The sequence below is a fragment of the Hemiscyllium ocellatum genome, chromosome 8 (genome assembly GCF_020745735.1).
Source record: "Hemiscyllium ocellatum isolate sHemOce1 chromosome 8, sHemOce1.pat.X.cur, whole genome shotgun sequence".
In the NCBI taxonomy this organism is placed as follows: Eukaryota; Metazoa; Chordata; class Chondrichthyes; order Orectolobiformes; family Hemiscylliidae; genus Hemiscyllium; species Hemiscyllium ocellatum.
The window spans coordinates 59,302,206-59,315,504 of NC_083408.1; the positions used below are offsets into that span (position 1 = coordinate 59,302,206).

Sequence of the window (13,299 nt, forward strand, 5' to 3'; positions counted from 1 at the left end):
TGTGTAATGACAAAAGAGGTTCTCCTGAATGCATACTCCGAATTCTGTGTCATCTACAACTTTCATACTGATTTTATCCCAGCTAATGCTAGGCTAATTTGAATTCCCTACTGTGATCCTGTTATTTCTGCAATTCTCAGCAACATGTTTACATTTTTGTTTCTCTACACCTCATCTGATTGTTGGATGCCTATAGTGTATTTCATGGAATGTGATAACCTTTTGTTTTAATGCTTCAATTCAGCAATATCACCTCACTTGAAAATTGGCATCACTGTTCATGGCTATGATGATTTTGTTAATGAATATTGTGACTTCACCCCAACATTGTTTTACCTCCCCTCTTTATCCTGTTTATATATTTTTCATTCTTACATTTTAAACTATTTCTCAAGGATAACTGTAAATTATGGTTCAATGTCTCTTGTTAACAATACCTTTTTGGAGATTGAGCTATGCTGGTGATATGTGAAAAGATGTAACCATCGAGGTATTGATCTTAACTGGTTTCTATTTCAGCATAACAAGGCAGTCTTTTATTCACTTCAACAACTTGTAACATAGCTTAAACAATAGAAGACGTCCTTTTGCCCCCATTACAGAAACCTTTCTTCAAGTATTGCAGAGAAGAAAGACCTTTTGGCTATCAGTAATCGGGGCAAATGTGACAATTCCAGATTTCAGATGATTGCAACAATATATACTACAAGAGAAAACGTTGCTGAATGATTAACAAGTTGACTCTGGCTGAGATGTTGCAGATGTGAAACAACAGCTCCCGGCAATTCAAAAAAGACGCTGCCTTTTCTTTACAGAGAATTCCTGCCTTTGAATGTGTGTTGCTTCTAGCAAATATAAGTAAGCTCTGTTGTGAGTTTTACAGATGACCTAAAATTGATTGTTCGTATAAATATTAGTAAATTCAGGATTGTTCTACACAACTGCAAAATCATGTATAACAGTCAATCTTCTGTTTTGGATTTTCCAACCTGGGCAGATTGAGTGCAATTGCCTCCAACACAGTAGTGTTACATCACATAACATGCGATAAATTACAAGCTGGCCAGCATATTATTAAGTGACTATCATGTAGAGATTTACTGTCTCAAATTTTAAGACTATATATAACTGTACACTAACAGTTGTCATGTATTCTAACAGCATATAGCATTTTCTGGCTGCAACAAGTGGATAATTAATTCATGTTCATGATATTGGTAAATTAGATTTTCTTAATTGTTGTCTCATTTCTTTATGTTTCAGGTTAACCTTACTAATCATTGTGGCTTCATGGGTGGACTACAAAGAAATAAAAGCACTGGTCTCTCCACTCCATACTTTGCTACATCCACCGTAGAAGTAATATTTCATGTATCTACAAGAATACCTTCTGATTCAGATGATTCTTTAACAAAAAAGGTATGGTTTGTAATAAATATATAGCTACACATATCCTTATCACTTTTTCTAAATTGTCAACTTGGTACATTGAAATACAGTATCAAGTCAGATATCATTTTATTTCATGTTGGCATTGATTTGAAACTGGGTGTATCTGATTTTGAAATTGCACAATGTATCAGTGGGTTTTCGTTATGCTTTATTGTTACCATAATGAAATCATCTGTTAAAAATTCTGGTGGACTTATTTCAAAATTTATTATTTTGTTTGTTGCCAGTGTTGACTTCTCAACTTTTAGCCACCTAAGTAAGTATTAGATAATATTAGTATGTAGTGTTAAGTTGTGTATGCAAAGTCATACAATCAAAGAGGTCTACAGCACAAAAATAGGTCTTTTGGCCCAATGAGTCTGTGATGGTCAAAGCAACCACCTAACTATTCTAATGCCATTTTCCAGCCATTGATCCACAATATTGCGTGCCTTGATTAAAGTTAACATAAGCATTAGTTAGTTCATTTATCTTGGTTGTCTTTCCTCTCTCTGTCAACATGTAAGGACTCATCAATTCCCAATTCAGAAAAAAACGAAAGCCCTTTCTTTCTTCGGGGAGAAGAAAAGAATTGAATGACCCAGTTTAAGGAGGAAAGTGTTCAAAAGAACGTTTTCAGGAACAAACACAGCTACTTGCATTTTCCTTTATAGTGAACATGACCTTGGCTGAGAATGGTGTTTTGGAGGTAGCAACAATTAAGTTTTATTTGGATTCTGAACAAAATAATTGTGTAAGTGTAGAATGGCAGAGGGAATTAACATTTATCAATGTGACAACTAGCATACTGCCATGAAAAGTAGGAATCCATACCCATAATTTAACACACATTTTAATACTTGTTCTCTTGTTTTAAAAGTAATTTGAAAAAAACACTACTTTATTCCAGTGAGGAAAGGAAAATTTCATTACCGTTATTCTAGACTGTGCTCAAGTCATAAATCCATGTCCGGTTCATTGTCCATAGGGAGATAGTGGCAGAGTAATAATAATACTGGATTGGTAATCCAGAGGCCAAGGTAAATGGTCAGGAGACATTGGTGCAACTCCAATTCAGTTAATAAATCTAGGATAAAATGCTAGTCTCTCTAATGGTGACCATGGCACCAGATTACGGCGACAGTTGAAGCTTTTCACTGTATTTTACCATTTTATTCATTGTAAAATGCAAGTGACAATAAATCATTCAATTCAGTTCAATGTCATCCATCACTGAAAACTTGATGTATTCTATTCAGAGACTATTTCCTTCCTTTAGGAAAAGAAATCTGCCATTGTTACCTGGTTTAGCCTACATGAGACTCCAGACCAACAACAGTGTGGTGAAGCCTTCAACGGCTTAGCAGTTCAAGGGCAATCAGGAACAAAGTAGCAAATGCTAGTCTTGGCACTGACACTCATATCCCATAAAAGAACAAAGAGAGAAAAAAGCGAAGTGGTACTGACAATAAAATATCAATCTGGCTTTGAAATTTTCAGAATCAATTAAATAGTCAATAAATAATTTCTTGTTGCCATTGTGCTTAATAATTAGTCATTTTGAGTTAGAGCAGTGGTTCTTATCATTTGATTTGTGTGTTGTAACTTACTGAAATTGTTGTAGTGATCAAGAGGAAAGACTATAGAAAAATTCAAATTGCTTCAGGTTGAGATCTTAAGCGGATAATTGGACTTTCAAAGGTTACTTGTAGGATTCTGTGTTTTCTACCCCTTCAGATTCCACTTCTTCACAGATGAACCTAAGATTTCTTTCACTTTTAATTACTTACTTAACTGTCCATAATTTTTTAGTGCTTTCTGTAAATGGGTTGCTAAATTTCCTTGCCCTTCCACAGCTGAAAACCATTCAGTAAATATCATTCTTCGATTCAGAATAGGTAATCTTGCACTTGCCCATGTTGAACCCTGCCTCGCACAATTTAACCACTTACTTAGTAGGGGAGTACATAGAACACCGAACAGTACATCACAGGACAGGCCCTTCAGCCCTTGATATTGTGCCAAACTTTTATCTTACTCTAAGATCAAACAAACCCATGTACCTTCATTTTACTATCATCCATGTACCTATCCAAGAGTTGCTTGAATGTCCCTAATATATCTGTCTCTACTACTATCGCTGGCAGTGCATTCCATGCACCCACCACTTTCTGTGTAAAGAACCTACCTGTGACATCTTCTCTAAACCTTCCTCCAATCACTTTAAAATTATGCTCCCTTGTGATAGCCATTTCCGCTATCTCTTCTATCTATGCCTCTCACCATCTTGTACACCTCTATCAATTCGCCTCTCACTCTTCTTCGCTCCAATGAGAAAAGCCTTAGCTCCCTTAATCTTTCTTCATAAGACGTGTTCTCCAGTCCAAGCGGCATTCTGGTAAGTCTCCTCTGCGCCCTCTCTGAAGTTTCCACATCCTTTCTGTAATGAGACAACCAGAACTGTACACAATATTCCAACTGTGATCTAACCAGAGCTCTATAGAATTGCAGCATTAGCTTGTGGCTCTTAAACTCAGTCCCCCTGCGAATGAAAGCTAACATACTGTATGCCTTCTTAATAACCCTATTAACTTGGGTGGCAACTTTGAGGGACCTATGAACATGGACTGCAAAATCCCTCTATTCCTCCACACTAGGAGAAAGTGAGGACTGCAGATGCTGGAGATCAGAGTTGAAAAATGTGTTGCTGGAAAAGCGCAGCAGGTCAGGCAGCATCCAAGGAGCAGGAGAATCGACGTTTCAGGCATAAGCCCTTCTTCAGGAATCAGGATTCCTGAAGAAGGGCTTATGCCCGAAACGTCGATTCTCCTGCTCCTTGGATGCTGCCTGACCTGCTGCGCTTTTCCAGCAACACATTTTTCAGCTCATGCCTCCACATTGCCGATAACGCTTCCTTTAACCCTGTACTCTGCATTCAAATTCAACCTTCTAAAATGAATCACTTCACACTTTTCCAGGTTGAACTCCATCTGCCACTTCTGCATCCTGCCAATGTCCCGTTGCAACCTACAACAGAGCTCCACACTATCCACCACTCCATCAACCTTTTTTTCAGCAGTATAGAGGTCTGTAAAGGGGCAGAAGTAACAGGGTTGTTGTCATAGGTGACTTGAACTTCCCTATCATACTAACCCACCTCTTCATCCAAGTCATTTATAAAAATCACAAAGAGCAGAGATCCCAGAACAAATCACTGCGGAACACCACTGGTCACCGAGCTCCAGGCTCAATACTTTCCATCTGTTACCACTCTCTGTCTTCTGTGGGCCAGCCAATTCTGTATCCTAACAGCCAACTTTATCTGTATCCCATGCCTCCTTACTTTCTGAATGATCCTACCAAGGGGAACCTTACCAAACACCTAGCTAAAATCCATGAACACCATGTTGTATCTTCATCAATGTGTTTTGTCACATCTTCAAATGATTCATTAAGGCTCGCGAGGCATGACCTGCCCCTCACAAAGCTATGCTGACTATCTCTAATCAAACTATGGTTTTCCAAGTAATCATAAATCCTGTCAGAATGCTCACTGATAATTTGCCCACCATCGACGTAAGACTGAGTGGTCTGTAATTCCCAGGATTAACCCTATTCTCTTTCATATAACCTCCAATCATCTGGCACTACAGTGGACAGTGAGGATGTAAAGGTCATCGCCAAAGGCGCAGCAGTCTCTTCCCTTATGTCACGCAGTAACCTTGGGTATATCCCATTTGGCCCAGGGAACTTATCCATCCTTATATTTTTTGAAATTTCCAGCACATCCTCCTCTTTAACATCCATCTGTTCAAGCATTTAAGCCTGTTTCATGCTGTCCTCACAAACAACAAGGTCCCTCTCAGTAGTGAGTACTGAGCAAAGTATTCATTAAGGACCTCCCCTATCACCTCCAACTCCAGGCATAAGTTTCCTCCACTATCCATGATCAGCGCTCCCCTCAGTCTGGCTATCCTTTTATTCCTCACTTAAGTATAGAATGCCTTAGGGTTTTGCCTAATCCTACCTGCTAAAGCTTTTTCATGCCCCCTTCTAGCTGTCCTAAGTTCATTCTTCAGTTCCTTCCTGGCTACCTTGTAACCCTCCAGAGCCCTGTCTGATACTTGCCTCCTTAACCTTACGTAAGCTTCCTTCTTCCTCATGACTAGATGTTCTACATCCCTTCCTTGCCTCAGTGGAAAAAACCTATCCAGTACTATCAGCAAGTGCTCCCTAAGCATCCTCCACATTTCTGTTGTGCATTTTCCTGAGAACATCTGTTCCCAATTTAGGTGTCCCAATTCTGCCTCATAGCATTGTAATTCCCTCTCCCCCAATTAATTATTTTCCCATACTGCCTGCTCCTGTCCATCTTCGTGACTTTAGTAAAGGTCAGGGAGTTGTGATTACTATCACTGAAATGCTCTCCCACTGAGAGATCTGACATCTGGCCTGATTTGTTGCCAAGCACCAAATCCAATATGGCCTCCCCTCTAGTCAGCCTATATACATATTGAATCAGGAATCCTTCCTGGACATACCCAATTAAAAACTGCTCCATTTAAACTATTTGAACTCAGGAGATTCCAATCAATATTAGGGAAGTTGCAAAGGCCTTTCGTTTCTACTAAGTTGGCTAATCCAAAGACTACCAAATTTTAAAGAGTCTTAGTACTCTGTATGAAAAGGGTAAAGGAAGTAAATTGGTTGGCAAGTTGGTTCTTATTCACTAAGGCGTGGCTATGGAGCAAACAACAGGGCATATTAGGCTCTTCAAACTCCTGAGTAACTCAAAAAGAGCACAAGCCAGCCCACATTAAGTGTAGGGACCCATGCATTTAAACATTCATTTTTTTATGAAATATTATGAAATTTGGCATACCTAATAAATGAAATACCAGAAGTGTTAGTGACATCTTCCTTTTCAGTCGTAGGTATGTTAATGTGTCCTTAAAACTTTGTGCTCCCATTAGAATGTGCTAACTGATATTGTACTCAGCAACTTTACAAATCACTGTTCTGAAGGCAATTAATGTAAAGCTGAGGCACCAGTTCAGTTTCCTGTGAGAAAACATTTTTGCATTTTTCTGTTCCAAGAGCATACACCCAATCCCTCCTGGCCGTGTCTTATTTCAGAAACAAATCCTGACCCATGTCAAAAGGTTGCCTCTAATACCATGTGCTTTTAACTTTAATCACGTTTTTTTTCTGTGGGAAACCTTACTAAATTGCTCTGGAGTCTAAAGAAATAACATTTATTAACACACACTTTATATAACTTGGTCTTTGCAAATACATGCTGGTTCTCTGATCAGTTCATATCAGTCAGTATTCAGTTGCTATTTGTCTCATGTCAGCTGTTGGAATTGACTTTTTTAAAAAAGACTGCACTTTTGTTTACTTCTCTCTCCAGCTTAAAAAGCCTCATTTAAATCAAATTTTCTCATCACGTTTTTGGTCACCTCTCCAGCAGCCATGATTTTCTTCATCTGTGTGCTTTGGGCCTTTTGTCTAAATTAAAGTTAGAACGTTTTTGCAAGTTATTATAGTGTATCCAAACCACAATGAAACAAAATTATTGAAATCCAGAAATATGACAAATAATTTTTACTATTGCCTCAATGCAAATACTGAAAAGTGAAACCAATGTGAAGACTGGCCCCTGTAAAACATTGCATGATGATTTTCCATAAAACATCAGGTTTTGTGCTCCAATGGAAGTTCAACCATTTGCTTCCTTAATTGCATCAACTTTCTTTATCATTATTGTTTCTTGATCAAATGCATCATACTTTCAAAAAAATTAAATGAATGTAGTGCATGGGCCAATAATTTTCCTCACTTAATTTATCAATACTATTATACTGCACAAATGAGTTACAATTAAAAATATTGACTTTTTTTATTAAACAAAACCCATTTTGTGTGGCCACTTTGTTCACTTTAGATAAATACGTTAAGTTGCGTTCATCAACAGTGTTGTCTGATCCAAAGCATTGAAATATCCAACTCTTGTCAATTTAATTCTTCATTTTGCTCTTCTGGCAATATTTGTAAAAATGGGTTTGCTTCATCTTTTTTGGAGTTGTCTTTATAATTATACAGGAACTAATCAATAATTGGATGGATTATCTAGTCTTATGTGTTGCCTCATGTGAATTTGCAGTAATTTAATATAGTTGGAAAGTATATTCATGTTTTAGATGTGCTGAGAAAACATTTTATGCACCCATTGTACAAACGACAATCTGCAATCATATTTATCTACAGAATTTTATCAGGTATATTTTAATCAATTGAAACTTCACTCCTTAAAGTTTGTATTTTGTTATGAATGAACATTAGGGCATCATTTGGCTGTCACCTCTTACCCCAAAGATGCATTATTGGATATAATATTGTATTCATTTTATTTATCAATAAACAGTGGTTGAAATATAATATTGCAGCATAACCAATTCCAGTAATAAATTTAATTGGATTATGTGTTCTAAGTTGGGAAAGTATTTACTTTGCCAATAGCAGAACAACTTGATGTATTGTGCAATACTTCATTTGGCTTGTGCAGAAAAGTCATGCTTGTAAACCTAATATTTGCTTAAATGCTGCCAAGAGCAGAAAAATTGCAGCTTCGCTGTAAGGACAAAGAAGCAATTCACAGATTAGATAATCCATCTAATGATTGAGCAATTCCTAGATTATTATGAAGATAGTTATAAAAAAAATCAGTCAAACAGAATGGCTATCCAAAGATTTCTGCTACGTGCACAGAAGTGGGCTGTGATGTCAGCTGACCCCTATAAAAGCATCTGCACATGCTCAATTGACATCAACATGCCAGGATGTGTCTGAACATGTACAGCTTATAGCACTATGTTCTATGCATTGTGACAGCAGTCGCATACATGCAGGCACACCCCGCCAGGGCTGTTGCAACAGCCCGTGTGCTGCTGACATTGACCCCACCCACCCCATTTCCACTGGCTGTGGATGAGGAGAAAGGTGGGAGTGACGGTGAGACAGAGGTTATATCTGAGAATCCAGGGAGCTTGGGGGGCAAGGCAGAAAAGGAGGCTGAAGTTGATAAAGAGGACTGTCTCTCACTGGCAGTATCACCTCAGTCACCACTACCTCAACATTTGGCCCTCTATATTCTTTAGCCACTGCTTGGGTGGAGAAACTCCTCTTCATCAGCCCTAGACTGCACCTGCATCTCCACCTCCCTAAGTCCTGGATCACATTTCTGTCTGAAACTTGTGGCAGATTTCCAGAGACAGGTTCTGCTGCTTTCTATAGCTTCATAATTGCATAGAGAGCCGCCTTCTACTACCTTAAAAGAGACATTGACAGTAGCCTCGATTCAATGACAAAACGGAGGCAATTCAAGAGTAGAAAAGTGGGTCCTCTCGATCTGTAATCTTTTTCAAGTACTGTCAGCCTCACCATCTATTCAGAAATAGCATATAGAACTATAAATAGATTCCCTAAAACAACATGGAATTTGAGGATAATGAGGGTGAAGGAAGGAATGTGGGCACTGTGGCTTCTTCTGTTTCTGGCCCTCCTGTACCACCAACTCCATCTCACATTTAACTGCATCCTCAGATGCTCAGAGGGTTTGCAGTATTTTACACATTTAGCAAATCTTTTTGATTTTTTTACTCTTGCCCTATATTTATGAAGCCTGTTGAAAGCTCAGTTTTAGTATGATACACTTGACCAAAGCTTTGTCCAAAAATTGCACGTAATTTGATTGCTCATAATATGCAACCAGCTCCATTTCATTAAACCCAACCCTTTGCAATATTCAAAAGACTCAGGCTTTAAAAAAAATGGTCTGCCTGAGTAATAACTGCTTTCTCATTTTATGTTGAAACAAATCACTTGCAAATGCTCAATGGGGAACATATAATAGGAGAGTAGATTACTACAGATGGTAAATATTTAAAATAGAAACAGAAAATCCTGGTTCTGTGGAGGAGTCATATTGGATTCAAAACATTAACACTATTTCTTGCATTCCATAGATGCTGCCAGAGCTGCTGAGTTTCTCTAACACTGATTTTATTTCCAATCTCCATAATCTTTAGTATTTTGCTTTTATTGAATTCTAGAATTACTCAACAACCACATCTCTGAAAAAAGAGACAGTGTTAATGTTTTGGACTTAGGGAGCAAGTTGACATCCAGTTTCTCATCACTGTCCAGGGCTTTCCAATTGGACATAGGATAACTTCAAATTTCTTGCACACATTGGTCGCCAAAGGCTGATGCTTAATGATCTCTCTTTAGGCCACAACCCAAAGCATGATCACTTGCATTCTGATTGACCTGTTTGTTCTGGTTAATAAAATAAAAAAATATATAAACTGAGGATTCTGAATCTCCTGAGCTCAGGGGACTGACTCCATTCTGACTGGCCACAGCTAGTGTACTGTGCACAAGTAAATAAAGGGTGACTTGATGACAAGACGCTGGCTTCTGTGTAGGTATTTCATTTTACTTAGAAGATAGTTTGATGTTTTTTAAACCTCTTTGGTAAAGAGAAAAAAAAGGCATTTACAGTCATGACCGAAAGATTGATATCCATGAGCACAAGTCTCAGTCCTCACTTAGTTTAGCAAAGTACCCATTTAAACCAGCCACCTGTTTATTGCTGATCATTTGCTTTATCCTCACAGTTGATTTTTCTAATTAGTTTCATTTTTGATGTATTTGAATGTTTGAAAGCAATTCATGTTACTCTTTATAGTTAAGAAGCCATAGGTGTAGTATGAAAAGGTTGCTTATGACTTCAAAGCTATGTGAAAATACCAATACAGAAAATACTAATCTCAACAAATTGTTGTACAAGGTATAATCCTGAAAGTATAAAGTAAAATACAGTTCCAGATTTCAGCACATTGGTATAAATTTAACTTTAAAATAAAATTATATTGACTTAAAACAAACTAAATCACACCAGTACAAGGGCACATCTGTGGTTATGATTTCTTGATTTGGACCAATGAACTAAGAGTACACAACTGTCATCTTCAACCTTGAAAATCTGACCTTTAGCTTCAGAAAAGCAAGACAGAGACCCCTTGACCTCAGATCTGTAAGTCTTAAACATTAAAGTATTGTCTTCACTCTGTTCTCAATCCTATACATTTCTTTGTCAAATGAAACTAAACAGTCACAACGCTAAGGAGACAGTGAGGTCTGCAGATGCTGGAGATCAGAGTTGAGAATGTGTTGCTGGAAAAGCACAGCATGTCAGGCAGTATCCGAGGAGCAGGAAAATCGATGTTTGGGCCGGAGCCCTTCATCAGGAATGGAAGTCACAACCCTAACTCTAATCCTAATGCAAGATTTGTATGCCTATACTTAAGCAGAGTAACATTGTAGTAGAAAGAATGTGCTTTTTGATGTTATTACCCAATCCATGAAATGTTCATTTCCCCCCCTCATATTTTTGCATGTGGGAGCATGCACAAGAGAGCAAAAAGGAGGGCACCGAGAAATCACGAGCAGGAATGCATCCATGAAAGCAAGAATGGGAGCGCACCCGAGCAATGCAGAGCTAACGTTTTTTTTGCCTTTTCACTTAAGAAACAAAGCTTGAGAGAGAGATAAACATGCAGCTGCTGCTTACACTCTGGGGTACATTGCTGCTCTCATTCTCTCAGCTACGCTCTCACTTTCACTCTTTGCCACATGCTCCTACTCTTGCTCTTCGGGGTATCAGTAATAAATCGAGGATAATCATTAAATAGAACAACTTACCCCATATTTTCTTTTTTGGTAGATCATTTGACGAGCATAATTTTCCTTTCTTTGACATTGATCTTCATGAATTTTCATTCATTGCTTGAACATAAATTTATAAATCACTCCAGCTTTTGAACTTTGCACAGTGGCCAGGTGTGATCAACCTCAGTTGATACAGTATTATGGTCGTTGATCACTTGCATGGCTCAGATTCAAATTGCTCATAGTGCTGGAGACCCCTCACAGAAATTACAGAGAGGCCTGCATTTCTGTCATGCGTAGTACTCTTTCTTTGCTTCTGTTTCAAATTGCCATATCTTTAGACCTCCTAAAATCATTCGGAATGACACCCAAATAATCATGGTCCATATACTTCCAAATCATTGCTTGTGTATATTCTCTGAATCCGTGCTGTAAAGCAGAAAAAATATACAATGTCCACGCGTAAACTTTGAGCTAATGCTAGAGTATTGATTGTTTTATCTTTGTTTGTGTAATTGCTCTAATTTTGAAATATTAAAATTTTTGCTGTTTCACTCTACCCTTTCCCCTCTCATTGTGGGCAGTTGAGACACCTTGGGAATGATGAAGTGCATATTGTCTGGTCAGAGCATACAAGAGACTACAGAAGAGGAATTATTCCCACTGAATTTGGTGATGTCCTCATTGTTATTTATCCAATGAAAAATTTTATGTTCAGTATCCACATAATGAAAAAGCCTGAGGTAAGGTAATCCTACAGTGTGCTAAATTATTAAACTGAATTAGATATCAGAATATTTTGCACATTATTTCAGTGAAGTTGTTTGTAAAACTGGAATGCAAGTTATATATTTGCAGCAACAACACAAAATCAAAATCCGCATGTGCTGGAAATCAAAACACAAAATACTGGAAATACTCACAAAGTCAGGTAATATTTGTGGAGAGAAACAGGGTTAATGTTTCAGGTCAATGACCCTTCATTAGATCTAAGGAAAAGTATAAGTAATATGTATTAAAATGGAAATAGGGCAGGGAGGACATGGAAAAACCAAAAGGGAAGTTCATGAAGGAATATAGGGAAGATCAAGATTAAATGACAAAAGATTTAATGGTACACAGCCAAAGGGAGTGATAGTAATACAGTAAAGATACGAAAATGTGTTCAGATTAAGTGTGAATGGCTGAATAGTGACTGTCCAAATACCCAAGGAGGGACTACAGAAAGAAGTTTTAAAAAGTGAAGAAAAATTTGAAATAAAATGTTTGCAGTAATAATGATCTTAAATTGTTGAACTTGCTATTAAATCGACAAGTTGTCGAATATTCAAAGGGGAGCAACTGTTCTTAAGCATTTGTTGAACTTCATTCGACAATTGTAGCGAGTCATGAAAGCGGGGGTGAGAATGGGTACAAGGTGAAGAATTGAAATGACAAGCAACAGGAATCTGGTGGCCAGGCTTGTGGATTGAATGGAGGTGTTCTACAAAGTAATCACACCATTTGTTTCATCTTTCCATTGTAGAGGAGACCACATTCGTAAACAATAAATAAAACTTAAGTTGAAAGAATTACAAGTAAATCACTGTTTCACTTAGAAGAAATGTTTGGAACATAAAGAAAGGATTCTGGATAATTGAAGATGAAGAGCAGGAAAAAAACTTGTGGTTCTAAGAGCTGGTTCTTTTTTGAGGTATTTTCAGTGTTGGAACTGATTCCCTCAAATACTAAGAACACTTTTATAAGTTGTTGCATTGTTTTGGAACTTCTGGAAAAAGAAAAATCAAAACTGCGGCACTTTAAAAAGAGGAAGACAGACAAAGGCATTCACCAACACATTCCATCCTGACCCTAAATTTACCTGAACCATCTCTGACACCTCCCTCCTCTTACTGGACCTCTCCATCTCCATTAATGGCGACCGACTTGACACCGACATTTTTTTTACAAACCCACCGACTCCCACAATTATCTGGATTACACCTCTTCCCACCCTGCCTCCTGCAAAAATGCCATCCTATATTCCCAATTCCTCCGCTGTATCTGCTCCCAGGAGGACCAGTTCCACCACACAACACACCAGATGACCGCCTTCTTTAGAGACCGCAATTTCCCTTTCCACGTGGTTAAAGA

The 13,299-nt window shown here is 38.0% G+C and overlaps 1 protein-coding gene across 8 annotated transcripts in view; it reads left to right on the top strand.

Annotated features, from left to right (window-relative positions):
• ralgapa1 (Ral GTPase activating protein catalytic subunit alpha 1) overlaps positions 1-13,299 on the top strand; it is a 319,967-nt gene that overhangs the window by 237,261 nt on the left and 69,407 nt on the right. For all 8 annotated transcript variants that reach the window (XM_060829079.1, XM_060829081.1, XM_060829087.1 and 5 more), the window contains exons 36-37: positions 1,264-1,419; positions 11,751-11,909. In XM_060829079.1, the coding sequence (XP_060685062.1) occupies positions 1,264-1,419; positions 11,751-11,909 (315 nt within the window). The remainder of the gene's footprint in view (positions 1-1,263; positions 1,420-11,750; positions 11,910-13,299) is intronic.